The sequence below is a fragment of the Eptatretus burgeri genome, chromosome 18 (assembly GCF_056783735.1).
Source record: "Eptatretus burgeri isolate ZD-2024b chromosome 18, Ebu_testis_v1, whole genome shotgun sequence".
In the NCBI taxonomy this organism is placed as follows: Eukaryota; Metazoa; Chordata; class Myxini; order Myxiniformes; family Myxinidae; genus Eptatretus; species Eptatretus burgeri.
This window is the reverse complement of record NC_140978.1, coordinates 46,534,387-46,555,357: the sequence shown is the minus strand read 5'-3', so window position 1 is coordinate 46,555,357 and position 20,971 is coordinate 46,534,387. Positions and strand designations below refer to the sequence as shown.

At 46.5% G+C, this 20,971-nt stretch overlaps 1 protein-coding gene across 4 annotated transcripts in view; it reads right to left on the bottom strand.

Moving 5' to 3' along the window:
* SMARCA5 (SNF2 related chromatin remodeling ATPase 5) overlaps positions 1 to 20,971 on the bottom strand; it is a 72,985-nt gene that overhangs the window by 1,457 nt on the left and 50,557 nt on the right. For all 4 annotated transcript variants that reach the window (XM_085864136.1, XM_085864137.1, XM_085864135.1 and 1 more), the window contains exons 12-21: positions 14,299 to 14,420; positions 14,036 to 14,188; positions 13,717 to 13,849; positions 13,484 to 13,632; positions 12,858 to 12,977; positions 1,254 to 1,364; positions 897 to 1,010; positions 552 to 674; positions 288 to 420; positions 35 to 153 (exon numbers count right to left, since the gene is read on the bottom strand). In XM_085864136.1, coding sequence (XP_085720262.1) covers positions 35 to 153; positions 288 to 420; positions 552 to 674; positions 897 to 1,010; positions 1,254 to 1,364; positions 12,858 to 12,977; positions 13,484 to 13,632; positions 13,717 to 13,849; positions 14,036 to 14,188; positions 14,299 to 14,420 — 1,277 coding nt within the window. The remainder of the gene's footprint in view (positions 1 to 34; positions 154 to 287; positions 421 to 551; positions 675 to 896; positions 1,011 to 1,253; positions 1,365 to 12,857; positions 12,978 to 13,483; positions 13,633 to 13,716; positions 13,850 to 14,035; positions 14,189 to 14,298; positions 14,421 to 20,971) is intronic.

Here is a 20,971-nt window from a genome sequence, read left to right as displayed (position 1 = left end):
AGAGGTATTTTTTAATGAGCTGAAGTTTTCTCACCTTTGCGTCGAGAGCCTTTTTGATACTGGCGCGGCGCTGAATCCGAGCTTCGCCCCGCTCGATCTGGGCCATTATCCTCTCAATGTCCTGCAGCTCACTGCATCGCTCCCAAAACACCGCTGCACATCATGGGGGAAACAACACGTACGTTTATCCCCAACTTTGTTCAATTTATTTCATTTTGGTTGCTACAAGTGATGAGGGCCATGAATAGATTCCTCTTTGTTCAACTCAACCATTGTGACACACACACCCGAGTACTCCATGACCTCCTCGGGTAACTTTCCCTCCACATCACGCGAGATATTTTCCACATCATCCCGACCCCACTTCTCGTTTGCCTTCACAAACTGGTTGAAGTCACGTTTGGTCCAGTTCGTGAAGCCCTGAGCAACAACCACCGCAAAAAAAAAAAAAATCAAGAAAATAAGAAACAAAGATATGGTTGTGATCAAAAAGATATCCATTCTCTTCATTGCACTCAACTCTCTTGCAACAATGAGAAAGAGGAAGAGACCTGAGTGAGCAGCCGTTCCTTCTCCTCCAGCTCCTCTTCTGAAAGAGGCTCAGCTTCGTCCACCTTCTGTTGTTCCTCAAGTTGGACCTGAGCTGGGTTCTCAACCTCAGGGTTCTTGGGAACCTTGAGAAATACAAGATGTGGAATACAAACACAAGAATCTTGCTAACAGGAGACAGTCATGAATTATGAAGGAACATCAATGTCATGACGTCAAACCACTTGAGTTTTCCAATCACATCCAAAGAGCATGCTATGATGCAAGACATCAATGATTGGCGACGATGGTCTCGGGAAAAGTAAGATGTGTGAAGAATTTCCAATGAGGTGAATTTCTCTTCTCACCTTATAACCGATTGTCTTGCGGTAATGTAGAATCTCCTTCTCCAGAAGCTCGAAAAGGCGTGGAGGGAAGAACTGGAAATCTTGAATGTTTGGCTGTTTTGGGGGCCGTGGGGCCTGTACGAAAAGGACAATGTAAAAGATAAAATATTCTGGACTAGCCTGGTGTGCTCCATCACACATGCATTGTCCCAAGTTTCATGAGAGGGTCAAAATAATTGCAGAGTAATTAACAGCTTTCAAACGTTTTTATTGGATTCAAAAACAGCAACTATTCAAAAGCACGACAAGACTCCTAAGGTGTAAATAAAACGTGCATCATGGAAGGATACCATAAATGCATGTCGTACTCATTCCCACCTTTGGTGCCTTGGGTTCGCTAACTCGCAGAGCCTCTCGGAAGTATGCATCGACAGCGTAATTGGCTTTTCGTTCACGTTTTGGCGGCTCTATCCACTCCGTGAGGCTCAACTGAAGGAAAAGGTGGCAGAGAAGGTGAGGATAACAAGGGGGAGAAGAGAGGAATGGATGGAGGCTTGATACATGATGTGAGCGGTTCAGAAAGACAATTTTTCAATGTTCAGTGAAATATGTGAGGAGGGCAAACCGGTCTCTAGACTCTAGAGTCTCGAGGTAGATGAGGCATTAACAGCTGCAGCTGTAATCACAACTACAACAAAAGGGGGGCAGGGGGACCCCCCCACCCCTCCAAGACCATTCCAAATTCACAAATCATGTATGCTCATATATATGTCAATATAGTCTTCAACAAATCTACTCTTGTCCAATCGAAGGGTGCACCTATCTCTCTCCTTCATACAGTGACCTCTTAGCAGGGCTGTAACAGTAATATCCACAGAGCAAGTCTCTCACTGCGAGCAAGAGAACCAGCAGGGGTCTTCCTCTTCCTCCACATCTTCCTCCTCCACCAATGCTCACATTTTAACTTTCCACTGAGCAAAGTGACTTGATCAATCTCCAAAATGTATTGTTGCTACTTGGTGAAAAATAAAACTAACGTTTGATTCCCTCTGTGCGAGGCTTGTCGTGATGACGTGGGAAACGTCATCCGGATGACGGGAAGTCTTGCACTCCAAATCTTATACGAGTGTCCTTAATGATTTCAGCACGTGTGAAAGCAAACGATGAAGAATACAAGTCTTCATTTTATTTCAGCAACACCATAATCATCACAGAAACGGACTCGATCTCTATCGTAGAAACAGTGGGATCCAGTGAAACCAGGTAAAGTGGACAAAAGTACAACTTTCCATCCACAAAATAACTCGAGGAAATACAAGTTTTGAAAAGGGGGGGGGGGGGAATTCCTTTTCTGCGACTTCATAGCCAATGGGGCTCACTCACCTCCACCCAACTCCCACCCACCTCCTCTTTGACAAAAAACTGGTTATGTTGCTAACCAATGGGGCTCCTTCCTTCCATTCCACTCCCACCCACCTCCTCTTCGAAAAAAACTGATCATACCCTGAGCCAATGGGGATCCCTCCCCTTCACCCCACTCCCACCGCTCTCTTCGAAAAAAAAAATGGTCATACCCCTAGCCAATGTCACCAGATAAACGGGAGAGGGGAATAATTAATCAATGCAAATAGAGAAATCTGGAGGAGGATAAAATCGAGTACAAATGAAGAAGGGAAACAAAAATCCATCAATTGTGGGGTTATTATGTATATATATATATATATATATATATATATATATATATATATATATATATATATATATATATATATATATATATATATATATATATATATATATATATATATATATATATATATATATATATATATATATATCGAGCACATTTTGGTGTGTGATTGATCACTCAAGGTATAGTCATATGGAGCTGTATCAAAAAGAAAAAGCTCAAATGAGCTTAGATCCTCATCCTCTTAATGATGACGTCATAAAAACGAATATGACGTCTTTGTGATGTATCAGATTTGCGATAAATTATCTGTGCTAATGCCCGGCTTGATTCCCGCAAACAAAATTCAAACAGCTTGCCGAGTTTCAGAGATAATGGTATAGGCGATTTCCATTAGCAGTGATATTATGACGTCAACTTTTTTACTAGGAAGAATTTCCAAAATCGGAGATGGTTACTGCCTGCGCATGGGCTTTCTGCATATACATGGTAAGTTTCACGAAGATCCGATGAAAACTCTGGGTTGTGAAACAAAAAATGTCAAAAAATAGGAATGACGTCATAAAAATTGATATGACGTCATAGTGATGTATTATATGTGCGGTAAGGCCGAGGTCACATTTGCCATGGCGGCCGTGGGGTTCTCCAAAATCGGCCATATCTCCTGCGGCGGCCATAGAATTTTCAAGGCAGACGCAAGGTGCCCGCAAGGCGACCCTAAGCCGAACGTGTGGCCAGACAGACGGTAACGAATGGGTGAATTTATTTTTTTTTTTTTTTACCAGTTCTTTTGTTTCGGTTTGTCGAATTTCCATGGCGAACGTAGAAATGAAAAAAGTTATAACTCCGCGTTATAATTCCACGGTGACCTTACGACCTGTAAAATATAGCCATATGGCGTAGGGCCACCCTGAGGCCACCTGTTTCTCTGCGGCCGCTGCACGTTTCTGTCAATTCAGAGGGCGTACGGCCGCCGTATCCTCGCCGTAGAGCAAATGTGACTGAGGCCTAAAGTATCGATCGACACACGAGAGATGCTTTCACGAGGACTTCCACCGACGAACTGAATGAACAAAGCACGAAGATGCGGGTCGAATAGTTGGGGGAGACACGTGAACAAACATGAACGCTACGTTGTGTTCGGTGTTTTTAAATGTATTAGGTTTTTAGGGCAAAATTTTCTCGAAAAAAATTGTTCGGATTCCAATTTGTTCAAACAATGGGGCGTTCGGATTATGGGGGCCCAACGGTATATTATAGTTATAGTATATTCAATTATATATACTGGTATATTTTTATTTCAGTAAAAAAAAGAACTGGTATATATACCCACTCGTTACCGTCCGTCTGGACGCACGTTCGGCTTAGGGTCCCCTGCGGTCGCCTTGCGGGCACCTTGCGTCTACCTTGAAAATTCTATGGCCGCCGCAGGAACGCCCTAAGGTCACCGTGCGACATCAAATCAAAGACCGTACGGCACCCCCACGTTTTCGGTCTCCACAATTTCTAAATACGCCTTGCGGCTCCCCGAAAAATAAAAACATATGTGACTGCTACATTGTGTGACCGTGGAAATACTGCGGCCGCCGTATAATTGCTAATGCCCGTACATTTTGTAGACCCTCCGGCCGCCGAGCCAAATGTGACTTAGGCCTTACCTCGTGTTTTCACCTTCATTTGTGATGTTTGTTTTTTTAATCATCTTGTGTTTTAATTAACAACAAAAAAGCAATCCGATCACGTGGTGTGACGGACTGTCGGGCAAGGATTGAATTTCACAGCAAAACCAGTTGTAATTTGGAATATCCATGATTACGTCAGCCCGATGCGTTTGATTAAAGTGATTGTGGTTCTGCGGGCATCATGTTTGATGAGCTGCCCTGGGGGCAGCGCTCTCGCAGAGTGCGCGAGCGATTGGAACCCAGGACGGAGCTCGAGCCTGTGTGGACCTTTGGATGTGGTGATTGCACCAGTTTACATACAATACATCGCCACCGAAGGTAATTTATTCATCTTATTTTACCTTAAACATGGGGAATTTCAGTTTAAAGTGTCTTGAAAGTGGGTTTTCTTTGGGTCCACAAACGGATTAATTCACTCCATTATTTCTTATTGGGAAAATATTTTTGGAATCCGAACTTTTTGCAATCCGAATAGCTGCCTGGAATGCATTAAATTTGGATTCTTGGGGCACCACTGTGTATAGGCAAACACCTATACTCCGATCTCTAGCGGTAGCGCACGGTGGACGCACGGTCGACGCAGACTGCCACGGAGGCCGTACGTAGGTGCACGGCGGGCGTAGGGGAACCGTGGGTCGACCCTGCGTTGCCCGCAGGTAGTCACACAGACCGCAAGGCCACCGTACGGCGACCGTGGAAATAGTGCGGCTGCCGTAATTTTTGGGGGGTTGGGAAAATTCATTTTTCATTGAGAAGAGCTTACGGCAGCCGCACGAATAACGCAAGCCCACCGTACGCCCTACGTACGGTCGACGTGGAACACATCTACGTCATAACTTGGCTTGTCGAATTGCTACGGCGAACGTAGAAATGAAAAAAAGTTATAACTCCGCGTTATAATTCCACGGCACCCCTACGGCCTGTAAAATATAGCCAAACGGCGTAGGGCCTCCCTAAGGCCACCTCAGTTTCTCTGCGGCCGCCGCACTTTTCTGTCAATTCAGAGGGCGTACGGCCGCCATATCCTCGCCGTAGAGCAAATGTGACCTAGGCCTTATTCATCTCTGCTAATGCCCTGTTTGATTCCCGCAAACAGAATTCAAAAAGCTTGCCTAGTTTCGGAGATAATTTTTTAGGAGATTTCCATTAACGGAGATATTTTGACGTCATAACTTTTTTTCTCGGAGGAATTTTCAAAATCGGCGATGGTTACTGTCTGCGCAGGGTATTTCTACATATATACGCCAAGTTTCAGGAAGTTTCGATGAAAACTCTTGGCTGTGAAACAAAAAAGTCCACAAGAACAACAACGTGAGTAAGACTTAGAGATCCTCCATGAGGATATAAAAATGAAGAAATGTTTAACAACATCTCTAGATGTAAAAGCCCCGTTGTATTTATTTCTGTGTTGTGGAGGAAGTGACGTCGTGTTCATCGCTGAAAGGGAGCACACGGTGCTCACGAGATTCACCATTTGTTTCCACCCAGGAAAAGTGAATTTATGCCGTACAAAACTTTTACAACATACATCTGAACTTGCAACAATCACAAGCAGAATACAGGGGAGTGCAGTGCGAGAAAGAAAGCCAGGAAGATGCTGAAAGAAGGGGGGGGGGCGCGAGGCAAAGGTTGGCTGCAAGACTGGACAACAAGACGCAGGAGGAAGCAGACAAAAGGAGAACGGATGCGAGACATAGAACCGCTGAAAGGATGGTGAAGGAAACACAAGACTTCGGTTCAGGGTTCGTCTCTCGTCTCTCTCTCTCTCTCTCCCTCTCCCCTATCAGTTCTTCGAAGCCAAGTTCCCCCGACCATTTACGTTGTGTTTTGCCGTTTCGGTTTTATTTATGTGTTGCTCTTCGTGTTTTTCATCAACTTTTCTGTTCCAAACTGTCCTGCTGTGTTAACTTGTCAAGTTCGTCTCTCTCGAGTTCAGTCGGGCCTAACTGTGATCATCGAGTGTACTTCATCTCCGTTTTCTGCCTCGTTTTCCCTTCTTTGTTCCAAATATTGTTACTTCTGATCCCTCAGCAAAATCCTTGTACCCTCCTGCCTCAAAAATCAAAACAAAATATCTCTCCTACACCCGGAAAAAACAAAACATTCGGGGAAAACCCTGCTATGAACAACACTACATCAGAAATAATTTTAATTTTTTTTATTTGAAACTCCACTCATTTTCCCACACCTTCTTTGCAATATCTCCAAATTGAACAAAACATTTCTCTTCTTTAGAACTTCACAACCTTTAAAAAAAAACTTTAAAAAACGTTTCCAAAATGTATCTTAAAATGTCTTACTCTGCTTATGACTCCATCATAAAGAACACATTCATTCTTCTTAATCATCAAAATCTCTTCCCTTTTCTCTTTGACAAGGCTTACTTCCTAAAACTGCCTCATTCCTAAACGCTAAGTTCATCCAGCCTCCTCTTCACTTGCAGTTGAAGTTTCCGAAACGCCTTCAGCCAAAAACACCCGAACCACCACCTCACCGATGAAGCCTGTTGCAGGTTATTCAGTCTGGGAATCCTGAGGCGTCGATTTAGCAAAGGCTGTGTGCACACACGACAAAAATTTCCCCTTCACGTCCACTCATGGTGTCGCACCCTTCCATGTCAGTACCACCCCCCCTAAATCTGCTCCCCCCTCTCAACTTCAACCTCGTCTTGCCCGCTCTCAACTTCCCCCTCCCAGCTTCACCCCTGCCCCTCCCGGCTTCGCCCCCTCCCCACATCACCCCGGCATCCCCCTGACACGCACCCTCTCCTTGCTCCTATGAGCAGCTCCTCTACCCATCCCTAACCGTGTGGACCTCAAACATCTGAGGCCTCCATTCCAACCTGGCATCTCTCAATCCAGATCGCTGCCGATAAACCGGACATCATCTGTTTAACTGAGTCCTTCCTCCCACAAGACATCCCTCACTCCTTCGTATCTCTCCCTGGCTATTGTCTACTCAGGATTGATCGACCTGAATCCCGTCCTGGCGGCGCAGTCATGCTTTACATCAAAAACTCAATTTCTCACTTTCCATATACTGCTCTTACACCTCCCAAATCCCAGGAATACCTTGTGGCTGCAAATTCCCCTCCGCTCTCACCTCGTGTTTGTCTGTGTGTTGGACCGTCCTCCCAAAAGTGATGACTTCATCTGCATCTCTCTCAGATGACATGAACCAACTTTTAGCCACTCATCCCAACTCTCTCTTCTTCATCTGTGGTGAGTTCAGTTGTCACCATGCTGATTGGCTGGGTGTTGGTACCTCTCTCACCAGCCATGGCACTTCTGCAAAGGACTTCTGTGTCTCCATGGGTCCTACTCAATCCGTGAATTTTCCAACCCGGAATTCTCCCAATGGCAAATCTTCCCTCCTGGATTGGTGATGTCCAAGTTCCCCGCCAACGTATCTTGCTCGTCCTCTGTCCCAATTGGCTCTTATCATGTGCTAGTGAAGGTCAACATTTCTCCAGCCATTCACAGAGAACAGCCTCTGCGCCGGCGAGTCTGGCAGTTCACCGAAACAAAGAGGCAGGGACTGAAAGCAGCCATCACACTTCAGGACTGGTGTCTGAGAACCACCGCCGCTAATATTAACCCAGCCTGGGAAGTCTTCCACATAAGCCTGTTCTCACTTTTGCACAGATTCATCCCATCTCGTCTTCAGTTAGCATACCTACTATCGCACCTCTAACATGCATCCCAACACAGGTGAGCACAGACAGTTTGCACAGCTATACATAGTGGACTCAGCAGCAGTCTCAGACACGAAAATAAACAACCAAGCACATGTGAGATGTGGCGGAGAAGTGAGGCTGAATATGGACAGAATGATAAGAGAACAACATATTCGCTGCCTCATACAAAACGTTCAGAGAAGTAGAGCGTCACAAAGAGGCGAGCTACCTGCTAATGAGAATCGGGAACTTCCAGTGGTGAACATGGTGTTCAAAAGGGACTGAAATGGTGATAGGCGGCGGTACAACCTACCGACAGTGGATGAAGTTGTGATGATATTCCAGAATACGGACGGACAGCTGCCCTGGAGAGGGATTTCGGCGTCTATCCCTGTGATCCAAATGCTCCCGTAATAAATCTAAGCAGCCTGAGCCCCAACTTAGATCCCATGACGTTCGCTGTGTTCTTCCCCTATGGTGAACCAGGATGGCAGCCACACATGCAGATGATTATGGAGGGGAGAGAGAATGCTCACCACACCATCAGCATGCTACAGTACAAGGTAGCGCAAACAGCAGTGATGGAAGGAGTATTTAATCCCATTTTTCATGCCGTTGTTATTTCAGCAGTGGACAGTTGACTCATAGCTCCGGAATGAAACGAATAACCTGAATTTCATCAGAACTCAGCAAAGCATGTTAAAAGGTGAGCAATATAGTCGCCTTGCAGACTATCTGGCCAATGTAGCAAATAATGCTGCAGTGCAGTAAGGAAGGACTGTGATCCCACCTTCATTTTTTCAGGGATCCCCGCAAAAAAGCATGCAGCGCTACCATGATGCTACGGTGATAATTGGTACACATGGAAAGCCGGATTTATTCATGACTATCACTTGCAATTTTAACTGCCTTGAGATGAAGGACAACCTGCTTCCTGGCCACCAACCATATTCCTCCCACCAACAGTTCAAGTTGGCAATGTCACCATGGATAACAGGCACATGGTTCCTGACAATAAGCAGCTTAGTTATAAATTCAACTGCCACATAAATGTCGACACCTGCTCCTCCATCAGTTCAATGAAGAAACCTATTTAAGTAAGTCACTTCACTGGTGATGAAGGTTGTGGTTAAATTTCATCAAAATTGTTTGTGTACTTTCAGAAAAGAGAGCAAATACCTTCTTGGGGGGGGGGGGGGTGAACCCACTTCCCTCCCATAGACCCCTTAATGAGTGCAGATTTTGATGCGGACGATAAACTTTAGTACATTACGCGTGATGAAGGTTGTGGTCAAGTTTCATCAAAATTGTGTGTGTCGTTGTGGAGAAGAGAGCAAATACCTATTTTGGGGCGGTCAAAAAAAACCCAGACCCCCCTTAATTAGCACAGATTTTAATGCGGTCAATACACCTTCGTAAGGCATCAGACATCAAGCTTGTGGCCAAGTTTCATCAAAACCGTATGTTTTGTTCAAGCGATAATGACTGAAGTGTTTACGGACTGACTGACTCACCTACAGACACTGCTCGATTGCATTAACTCACCTGACTAAAGTCCAGGTGAGCTAAAAATGAAGACAGAAGAGGAATGGGGGAAACAAAAAGGAGAAAGGCACATTCTCCTGAGCTGTTGTGATTGGTCTCATGTGGAAGGAAAATCATTTTTAAAACCGACTACCCGGTAAAGGAGGAATCAGGGGTCCACGGTATGCCATTGCCGTATTTACCGACAGACAGACGTTCTCCTGCCTGGTAGACATATGATCAAGGTAACGAGATTGCAAGCTTTTGTACCCGGTTCACTTTAACAAATGTACCTTATCAAAAAAACGACCATGGGAGTAATTCACACAATCGTGGTCATAATGCGTTCGCAATGCACCCCATCCGCATGAAATGGGTTAAGAAACGAACGAGCATGTCGGAATAGCACCTCATTTCACGATAATCGCGGCATGCTTCTCTGACGACGAAAATACAGAAACCTCCGTGTGGGTCGTTACAAAAATACGGATTTCCATAAAATACGGAAGAGTTTCACCCATGTAGTCAAGATCCCACAAGCAATGGTTATTGAAAAATATTGTTACGGCTGTGGAAATTCGCATTGCACCAGAAAGGGCCCTCAGGTGAGATATCTCCATAGGTACATGTGTAGTTAGCCCAAACCCGTTGTATAGAGGGAATTTATGTGATCCATCCGGGCTGCGACGCTTTGAGTTAGTCGTTTTTCTTTTTCTATCTTTTATTTCAAACAAACAGCATCTCAACAACCACGCCATCCCCATCACAGCACCAACCACACTACAACCACGCCACCTCCACCATCTACGCTACCACATCTTCGCCACTACGTCCGCTTCCGAATGGCAAACAAAGGCGCCAAGGAGGGAACTGCGAGGATGCGCGGGTTTCCTCGCCTGTTTCTCCCGCCTGATCTTCCCCGCGCTTTGGAGTGAAGGAGGGGCGATGCAGGTCAAAGGTCAGAGGTCATGTAAGGGAGGGGTCTCATTTTGGGGGAATAATTCTCTGGCCTAGAGCCAAAAACTGACTCCCCCGGCCCCCGCACAGGGCGGGGTGGAGGGAGAGCGTGAGGGAATGCTCTTTTCGGGAACCCTCTCGAAGGAAGGTGGAGCCGAGAACGGGGCGGGGCGAAGGGCGGAGCCCCGCGCTATAAAAGACGGACACGGGCGGGGCACTCGGGAGCCTCTTCCTCTTCCGCCTCTTCCTCTTCGTCTTCTTTTCGTCTTGGCTGGTGGTCTGGTCTGGTCTTCAGTTGGTCGAGTTGGTACGAGAGTCTGGTTCTCGAGGGAAGAGGTCCTGCGCCCGTGGCTTGGAGAGCGGCCCTGTCACGAAGGCATGGACGGGAGACGCGGCAGCGCCCGTTGTGAGGTGGACCTGCGCGTCTGGACGGGGAGTGCCGGAGAGGGTTCGCTGGCCGCGAGAGAGGTTGGGGCCAGGCGTGACCATGCTGACGTTCGTGGGAGGGACTCACCAGCCATAAAAGGGAAGTCGCAACTTCTTTCTTTTCCTTCCTTTGCTTTTTGTATAAATGTGTGTGTTGGCGCCGTCTGTGAAGTGGAACTGTGTAAGTGTTGCCGTGTGTCGGTCGTAGTCGGTTGTAGCTCTGCATTTGCTTTTGTTGCATGACTGTTTTAACTGTTATATGTGCATTTTTGACTGTATGGCTGTATATATGTGCTTGTCTGTGTGTGTGTGTGAATAAAATGCTTGCTTGTTGAACTGTTCCCGCTCTGCTTTGTCGCTTTTCCTTTTTTATTGACCCTCCATCTTGCATCACGTAAGGGGTTCGTAGTGGGTGCAACATCCCGGTAATTAATCGGAACCGTCAAGGCCGACGATAACACCGCTCGGTTATCACTGTAGCATGGAACGGACCACTGAAGCGGTTCGTGTCCGGAGTCGGCCTGTGGCGTGGTACGATCGCCCGGTCGACCATTCGCGCAGGTACTTAGGTGGATCGAATTTGGCGAGCAACCCTATCCTGCGCGGGTGGGCAATTGGCACAATCGTGGTGAGGTTAAACCCCCACCCGTGACTCGCTCCCGGCGTTGTTCCGAGAGGGTCACGACAGAATTGTCCGTCCGGTGGGTGACGTACCGCGATTCGAGTTACGTGGCCGTTTGCACGCCGGCGGGCGCGAATTCGCAACAATATATTATCAGAACAATATATGGGGAAACAATACCTCTCAGCAATGATCAAACAGTTGCTGACATATCAACCAGAATCATCCGAACCCCGAACAACAGAGATGCGCTCAAGCTGAATGATATTCTCACGCTTATTCCTCGAGAGAAAGAGTATAGAAGCATTGATTCCATTGTCACTGACGAGGAGCAAGCAGGAATCAACTTCCCGGTTGAGGTCCTCAACTGTCATATGAAACTCAACAGAAAACTCCGTGTGCGACGCCACTTCATGCGCTACAGCTGAAAGTGGGATCCATAGTCATGCTCATACGCAACCTGAATCCACAATGTGGTTTTTGCTCGATGGTACACGTTTGATCATCGTAAAAAAAAAAAAAAAACACTCCACACGCATGGCATACATACAAAAATTCTCAGTGGCAGCAAAAATGGAGAAAATGTGTTCATTCCCAGAATAGATCTGGCTTCCAGTGAGACTAATCTGCCATTCATCATGAAGAGGAGGCAGTTCGCCCTCATTCCCACGTTTGTGCCGACAATTAACAAGTCTCAAGGGCAATCCCTGAACAAACGTTGGAGTTTACCTGCCGGAACGAGTGTTTGGCCACGGACAGCTTTACGTAGCTCTCAGTATAGTAAGAAATAAACCTGAAGAATACTTGAAGCTGCTGATCGCTGCTCACGATAACCAGGGAAATCTTTCGAACAATACTAATGTTGTTCTAAAATCTAAAGGAACTTCTGTGACAGATACGTGATTTTTTTCTATCGATATCATTTATAAAGTCACTGATCGAATCCGATAAAGCACGACTTGTGAATATAGAAATGTTATATTTGCCATTTGAAATTCCGTTATCACTGTGATTGGGGGAGGGGCGATGCTCTTGGCCCCCGTCCTTTTTGACAGGCTTTACACGAGTTGGAAATGAACAACATCCTTAATTTTAATGCATCAAGATCAACAATGAACATGACACCCTGAGAGAAATTAATGAAATGGAACTGTAAGCCGAGTGAGACCGGCGTGTGTTAAAAAGACTTGCCGTGGGCAACGAAGAGAAAAACAAAAACAAACAAACAAACAATAAATAATTCTCTCAAATAACTAAACAAATGTATTTGTTTTAAAAGTCTCACTTTGAAATAACGTCTGAATAACTCTGTCATCATCATCATGGCATGTTTAAAGAAAAGAAGAAGACGAAGGCAAAAAAAAAAATGAAGAAGAAGAAGTAAAAGAAGAGGTTTGGAGCTGACCTTGTGCTTCTCACGGTAGTCCTCACCCTCAAACTTGTATACACTGCAATCAGACTCCACCGTGAAATTCCGAAGGGACGACTCACCCAGGCTTGACAGTCGCTCGTTCATCTCGGCTGTCTGTGAGGAATGAAAAGAGGGAAAGCTGTATGCTTTCAAATGGATTTGCTGAACATGCATTTCCACACAGGACATTAGGCCAAAATGAGAGTATCGGAAAGGTATGAGAGCACTGGAATGTTTAGATGAGGAGAGTGGGAGGAGGAGAAAAAAAAATCACAACTACAACGGCACTCGGTAGAGCGCATACTTCCGCCAACCGGGTTACTTTACGTTTTGTATCCCACTGATAGGTTGGATCTGGATTCGGACCTGAACTAAAATCTAATCGGCTTCTTCTGGTCACCCAACCAACTCATCCACCAAGTTTTGTCCGAATCCGTCGACAACTTTTTGAGATATTTTGTCCACAAACAGGCAGACAGACAGATAGATAGATAGGGTTGAAAACACAACCTCCATCCACCTTTGGTGGTGGAGATAAAGACGGCCCAAACATTACAAGGAAGAGAACAAACACTATACGGTTGATCGTGATCTAAGAAAGAAAGTCATGTGTCACAAACCCGCTTCTCGCCACGCTCCAGCAGGACATCAATGTCTTCGTCCGTGATTTCACTCTCACGTGACGCAAAGACGTGCGTGGCACCGTGTCGGATCATCTGGAGCATCTCATCCTTGCCGATCTTGTTTGCCTGTTGATCGATGAGCCGACCTGTTCGCCGCACAGCATAAGAGTGAGCGGAAAGCACGACAGCCAGTGGTGGCGGAAGGACACGGCCGGTGCCGCTATGTTTACCTTGCTGGATGACGATCGAATCGAGGCGGAGCTTCATCTCTGCTCGTTCTACAATGCGCTCCTCGACGGTGCTTTCCGTAATTAGTCGGAAAACCTTCACCACCTTAAACTGCCCAATACGATGGGCCCGGTCCTGCAGCCAGTCAGCGATTCCAGCATCACCAACCAATAGTATCGAATCGCTGAACATACACAGCAAATTGTAGCCAATCGGCATCAAGTATAGACAAAAAAAACCCATTCATCTCTCGAGCATCAATGGGCCGACAACACACAACGTGGAACACTATTACAAGATATGGCATTATGCAGCACCTACCATGGCCTGCAGGTCCACTTGAGGGTTCCAATCGGAGTCATATAGAATGACGGCATCAGCAGTGGCCAAGTTGATGCCCAAACCTCCTGCTCTCGTACTCAGCATGAACACAAACTTCTTGCTTCCTGGTGCGTTGAAAGTGATGATCGCCGTCTGGTAAATGAATCGACAGAGTCAGTTCATTAAACGTGTCTATTTTCCTTACAATTTCCTTTCAACGTCAAGGTTCTCTATTTCAGCAGCACGACCCCTCTCATGTGCACCTGTCTGTCCTCATGCGGTGTGTTTCCATCCAGGCGGCAGTAGTCGTAGCCACGCCACATGCAGAAGTCCTCAAGGATATCCAACACACGTGTCATTTGACTAAAAATGAGAACTCTCGACCCTGCAATGACACAATGTTAAAGCATCACCTCGGTTGATCGGTCTGCCATTCAGCTGCTGAGCTCATCATCATACATATTCTCTGCAAGTCTGTCCTGTCTCTCTGTCTGTCCGTCTGGCGGGCGTTCAAAATCAAATCACCGCACAGGATCATCAAGGGTTAACCCTGAGATTATCGGGACCTGGTACTCTTGTGAACACTCTATCAACCGACACATCGACTTGCATCCCACATACAAAGCACTACGCAAGCGATTACAACCTCAACACAAACAGCAGTCATTCAATTGCAAAGAAGCCTTGTGATTGGCTTGGACTTGGACCAATCCATCACTCGACCTGTCCCCTAAATATACGAACAGTGCTTCCCTATTGTTTCGGGTCGCTCGCCTGCATTCGATTTTTCATTTATTTATATTTTCATTTACGGATGCTTTCCGACGGTTCTGTGATTTTTCCTGGTGTATCGGTGTTGATGTCGGTTGGCACACAAAATTACTGTACTTCCACATTATCTCGGGTCACTCACCTTGTTATTTTTTTTTGGTTTAAACTGTCGCGGCTCGTATGAGAGCCAGCACACAGAATATACAACAAAGGGAGCAGGAAACAAGAGGGGCAGGAGAGGGAAGGAAAAAACTGTGGGGAACAGAGACATGAGGAGATCTGTGGAAGGGAGAGGGATGGGGCAGAGTACACGGGGTAAACAAGATGGACACTACAGGCAATTTCAGGTCCTTACATGACAGGGACTTTCAGGAAGGAAATCAGGGAATTTGAAGGACGTGGGTTTGGGGTGGATTAGCAGGGGTAGAAAAGATCGAGGATTTGGATGGGAGACGATAAGAGGTGGTGGGAACAGCTGTTTTGAAGACCTGGAGGGAAGAATGTGATTGAAGAGAGTGTGGGAGTTTGTTCAAAAGGTGGGAAGAAGAGGAATGAAAGAGAGAATGTGAGCAGTGATTCGTGATTTTGGTAGTTTTACCAGAAGAGGGTTGCTGCCGGACTTTGATCGCCCTGCGGAAATATGGTGGGGACAAATCGCAGACAAAGCGGGGGGAGGGGGGAGGGCGACACCGGAGAGGATATGGTAGGAAACAGAAAGACCACCGATCTGCCTGCGGTGAGAGAGTGAGAGGCCCCAAGACTCAGCCTCATCGTGGGAGATACCAATGATCCCAAATGCCTTGGTTTCCACGGAGTGAAGCCGAGAAAGGTGAGAGGCAGGAGCACCAGCCCAGAGGAGAGAGCAGTACTCCATCAGGCTATGGAAAAAAGCTTTGTATGTGGTCAGGAACTCAGGTGTGCCGAGGAAGGACTTTGCATGATGGAGTATGCCCACTCGGCAACCGGCTTTGGAGGCCAGGTTGGAAATGTGACTTTCCCAAGAAAGATCATGGCAGATAGTGAGACCCAGAAGCTTGAATGAAAGGACTTCTTCCAGAAGATTGTTGAGAAAGTAGATGGGGGGGGAGGGGTCTAAATGGTTCTTTCAGATTGACAAAGTGAGAGTGTGAGATTTGTCCGGATTGAAAGACATGTTCCACGTGTTGGACCAGTTGGTGATTTTATCCAGATCTGCAGAGAGAGAAGAAGCTGCTGCTTGTCGGTCTGAGGGATGACAGATAGTATGGCAGAGGGTGGAGTCATCAGCAAAGAGAGAAAGAGGATTTTCCAGTGAGAGCATTTTTTTTTTCATTTTTTAATTTATGGATGTTGTCCGACATTTCTGTGATTTTTTTTTCCAGTGTTTTGGCTTCGATATCCATTGGCACACAAAATTTCAACTTTTTTGTCACCTGGAAAGCACCGAACTTTAATATCAGTCTGACAATGGTTAGAAAGAGCAAGATATATATATATATATATATATATATATATATATATATATATATTCATACATACATACATATATACACTGTGTATGTCAGGTTAGGTCAGGTCAGGTCAGGTCAGGTCAGGAATGGGAGCATGCGCCAGATCAGCGCGTCGCTGCATCCACTTTCCGCCGGTACTCCAGGGGCCTCCATCTGGCCATCCCCCAGGCAGATGCCTGGCCCATCCCCGTCTCCTTGAGATGCTGATCAACCTGCTGCAACCACGAGGCACGTGGTCGGCCCATTGGCCTCCACTCACGAGGCTCCCTCATTGAGAGAATCTGGGGAGCAGCATCAGCATCAGGAAAACGAGCCACATGTCCATACAGCCGCAGCTGACACTCACGGACTATGCAGGTAACAAATCTCATTTGAGTCTCTCAGCAATTGTTCGTTGGACACAAAGTCCGACCAGCGACAGCCAAGGAATCTCCGAAGAGACCTGGTATGGTACCAAAGGAATCAAGTCTCCGTCTCAGATTCCTGGTCAGATTCCAAGTCTCACATCCATAGAGCAACACTGGAAGCACCAAGGACCTGAAGAAACGGACTTTCGTCCTCCTCTACAGGTACCGGCAGAGCCGCACCCCATGATCCAGTGAATCAATGACTCCCCAGTCATGACCCAGATGTCTGTTGACCTCTGGCTCACAGCCAGCAGAGACATGAATATCACTACCAAGGTAAGTGAATCTTTCCACGACCTCAACATCCTCACCACAAACAGGTACAGACAGGATAGCAGCTTCCAATATGTCATTGAAACCCTGGATCTTAGTTTTGACTCAGGAAACCCATAATCCCAGTGGCTCCGACTCCTCATTCAGAACCTCGAGGGCCCCCAAAAGGATATCTAAAGTCTCCGCAAAGATCACTACATCATGTGCGAAATCAAGGTCAGAGATCTGGACATTCCCAAATGATGCACCGCAGCTTGATCTCTCATACATCCTACCCAGAATCCAGTCCATGCAAATGCTGAAAAGTGTGCGGGCCAGAACACACCCCTGACGAACTCCAGTAACAACTGGAAATAAGTCAGAGATGGTACCACCACACTTCACAGCACTCTCAGTACCAGAGTAGAGTTCAGACATCAGATCGATCAGTTTTGGTGGCACCCCACGAAGACCAAGAATCCTCCAGAGGGCATCCCGATTCACTGAATCGAACGCCTTACAGAGATTAATATAGGCTGCAAGCAGTCCCTTCCAAAACTCTCGTCTGCCTTTGGTAAGGGCCCGAAGAGCAAGGACACGGTCAATCGTTGACCCCTTTGGTGTAAAGCCTGACTGCTCTGGACGCTGGTTCTCAAGCAGATGGTGGCGAACCCTATCAATAATTATCTGAGCAAAGACCTTGCCTGGCACTGAGAGCAGCGTCACCCCTCGGTAGTTGTTGCAGTCTTGAGGATCACCCTGCCCTTTCCAGAGAGGAACAACAAGGCCCCTCTTCGAGTCAGTTGGGATGATGCCTGTGCTCCAGGCAGAGCACAGAACTGCATGCAATGACACGAGTACAGCATTTCCACCAGCCTTGAGAAGTTCAGTATGGATGCCAAAGATCTCTGGAGCTTTACCCCATTTCAAACGGTTCACCGCAACCTGTGTTTCCACAAACAAGGTGGACCAAAGTTGATTGGAGGGTCAGCAATAGGGATTGTAACACCCCTGATGTCCAACTCAACAGCTGGTGGATCAGCCTGGTGTAACCGCTCAAAGTAACCGGCCCAGCCGGCCCTTACTTCGGACTCCTCTGTCAAGAGCCAACTACCCTCTGCTCTAACTGCAGTACACCGAGGGATGGGCTTGGATGAACACAATCCGTGAATTCCCCTGCAAGCAGAATGAGAATCACTTGACCGCAGGTGATGCTCTACCCCCTCACAGATTCCTGGCACATAGGCCTCCTTGTCCACCCTTAGCGCACGTACAGTTTTACACCTCAGCTCCCTGAACAGCTCAGCTCTGCCATTCAGCCTGGCCCTGCGAATCTGGGCAATGGTATCCAGTGTCTCGTGAGAGACAATATTCTTCTTTGCCCTTCGGTGAGTTCCAAGGCATGTATCGGCAACATCAAGGATGGTGGTCTTGAAGGCACACCACAACTCTTCACGATCCCACAAAGCACCCAGACTTCCCAAATTTCCATTCAGCCTATTTGCAAGCTCCTCAACTACACTCTCATCCTTGAGCTTGCCAACACCCAGCCTAGGCTGGGATGGTACCATTCTCCTGGATTTGAGGTGCAACTTAAGAGATGCAACAACAAGCCGGTGGTCATTGTTGAGGAACTGAGCACCCAAGTAGACCCTGCAGTTCTGGATAATCCTCCAGCGACCATCAAAGAGCACATGGTCAATCTCCTTTGGCACACCACCAGCGTTGGAATAACAAGTCCAGCAATGAGCTTGTCCATGAACCAGTCACCCTAAGTCCATGACTTCTTGCAAAGTGAAGGAACTTAGTGGGATTCTGGTTCACAGTTCCAGACCCATGGGGACCAACACGTATTGTTGTGCGGCAGGGTCTCGGTGGCGATAAACGACCACTAGGGGGAGCAGCCGAGCAGTAGAGTCAGCTCCCCTGAACACACCGGAATTTAGGTCGTGACCCTCGGATAAGTCCGAAGGGCACGGGCCCCTTACAGGACCATGAATCGCCAATAATTCGACCGCGTGGGGTAGTGTTAATTGCCAAACTTAAATATACCTAAGTATCCACGCGGCAAAGCTGCCGGGGAATTCACACCCTCGGCATGCCTCGAGCAGGACGAGCCGTTACCGTACTTGAACCGTGTTTAACCCGAGCGGATGGTTACCGAGGCCTGTCGGTCCAAATGAACAATTACGGCAACAACAGCCCTCCGAATCCCCAATACGCAAACCAATGACAGAAATGACAAAGAACGAGCTGGTACATTCAACAAGAGGGATATTTATTTATAACAATAATCGGGGAGGGGAACACACAGCAGAGTTATCATGAATAAAGAAAGGTATCAAATGTACAAGCAATTCCTTAAAGGTCCCCTGACATGCCAAAGTATATAAATTTCATTTATATATGTCCAAGAGGAGTTTTTCATCATGATTTCAGATCTGACAATGTTTTTTCACAATATTCATTCTGTAAATTGTGAAATAAAAAAACAAACCTCTTCGGGAACGGCCCTAAAAATTCTCCTGAAAGGGGCGTAACCCACATGACGTCATATACAGGATGTCAAAGGCTGCACGTAAATTACTCGGGTCGGTGGTCTACGTGATTCTATTGGCTTGCTGTGTGTTTCCACATTGGATTGGTCGACTCAATCACGACGTTCATTTCTGCTTTAAAAAAAATCGAACTTTTGGTTTTGAATAATAATGGATGACATGGACTTTCACTTGTCTGGGAACGACAGTGAGTGTGAGAGAAATGAAGGATTTTGGTCTGAATCACATGGAGAATTGTGGGATAACATCGTCACGGGAAGTGAAGTTCAGGCAGCTAGAAATGAAATACGGCCTTACCAGTTCGAGCAGAGGAAAATGGCGATGAAATTCCCGGAGTTAATTATGATCGGGAGGACATCGAAGGAAGACTCGGAAATAACAACTAGTTCGACTAAATCCTCTTCGTAATTCAATAATGTAAATTAGACTTGCATACTGCTCGATATCAGAAATATTTTAGTTAGGTGCCGTGAACAGCGCAGCGGACATGTTTCTCCGCGGCGAATTAATCACAAACAAGGCCAGCCCATGTCATCGGCCGTATCTCTCCGCGCATAAAACGATGCAACCTCGCTGTCCGGATACGATGAAAACTTGTGTGCAGAACACACCTTGCGACACAATTGTCTCGAGTAGTCCGATAAATCTGACATTCTGTTGCATTTTTATTTATTTTATTCCTACTGTCGTCATGTCGCGCCAGTAGAAAACAATGAAAAAAAGACAATAATAAAATAAAGTGACAGCACGTCAGATTTATCAGCCTAGTCGGACTGACGACGGATTTATCGGACTAGTCTCGACTCTAGAGATCTCGAGGTGACAAGTAACTTGTATTAGCATGCACACAATGTATAAGTCAATGCGTAAGAGTCCCGAGGATATGAGGCTGTGTAATAGGACAAATACATTTGTCTTTCATAGTTGTGCAAACATTTTTTTCCCTTTTCTTTTATTACAGCATTTTGGCTGGTGGTGGTGGTCGTATGGCAGCTTAGCTGCCGGGGTAGCTATCATTTCTTGAAGCACGACTGTGTCGCTGATGCAGTGCCCCTCTACCAGTACACACACTGGAACTGGTACTCATTTCGCCGACCTCGGAAGGATGACAGGCTGAGTCAACCCCCTGGTGTATTAATTCAGCGGCCGACGGGGCTTGAACTCAGGACCCTAGGATCCCAAGCTGCCACCCTAACCACTGAGCAAACACCAGGCTAGCATTTTGGCTGAATGTTAATGAATAGCATGCCAATGGAAGCAGTACCTTCACTTTAGATGTCCATATTCTCCAACGATTATCATCTTTCGGGAATACATGAAGGCTTACACCGTCTTTGCTTGTATTGCTGCATCCTGCTACGATACATCTTGCAGGCGATTTCGAAAGTACGGCTAAAACTATTTAAAACTTTCGCGAAACAATCACTGGAATTAAGACGATCACAGAGATTGCACGAA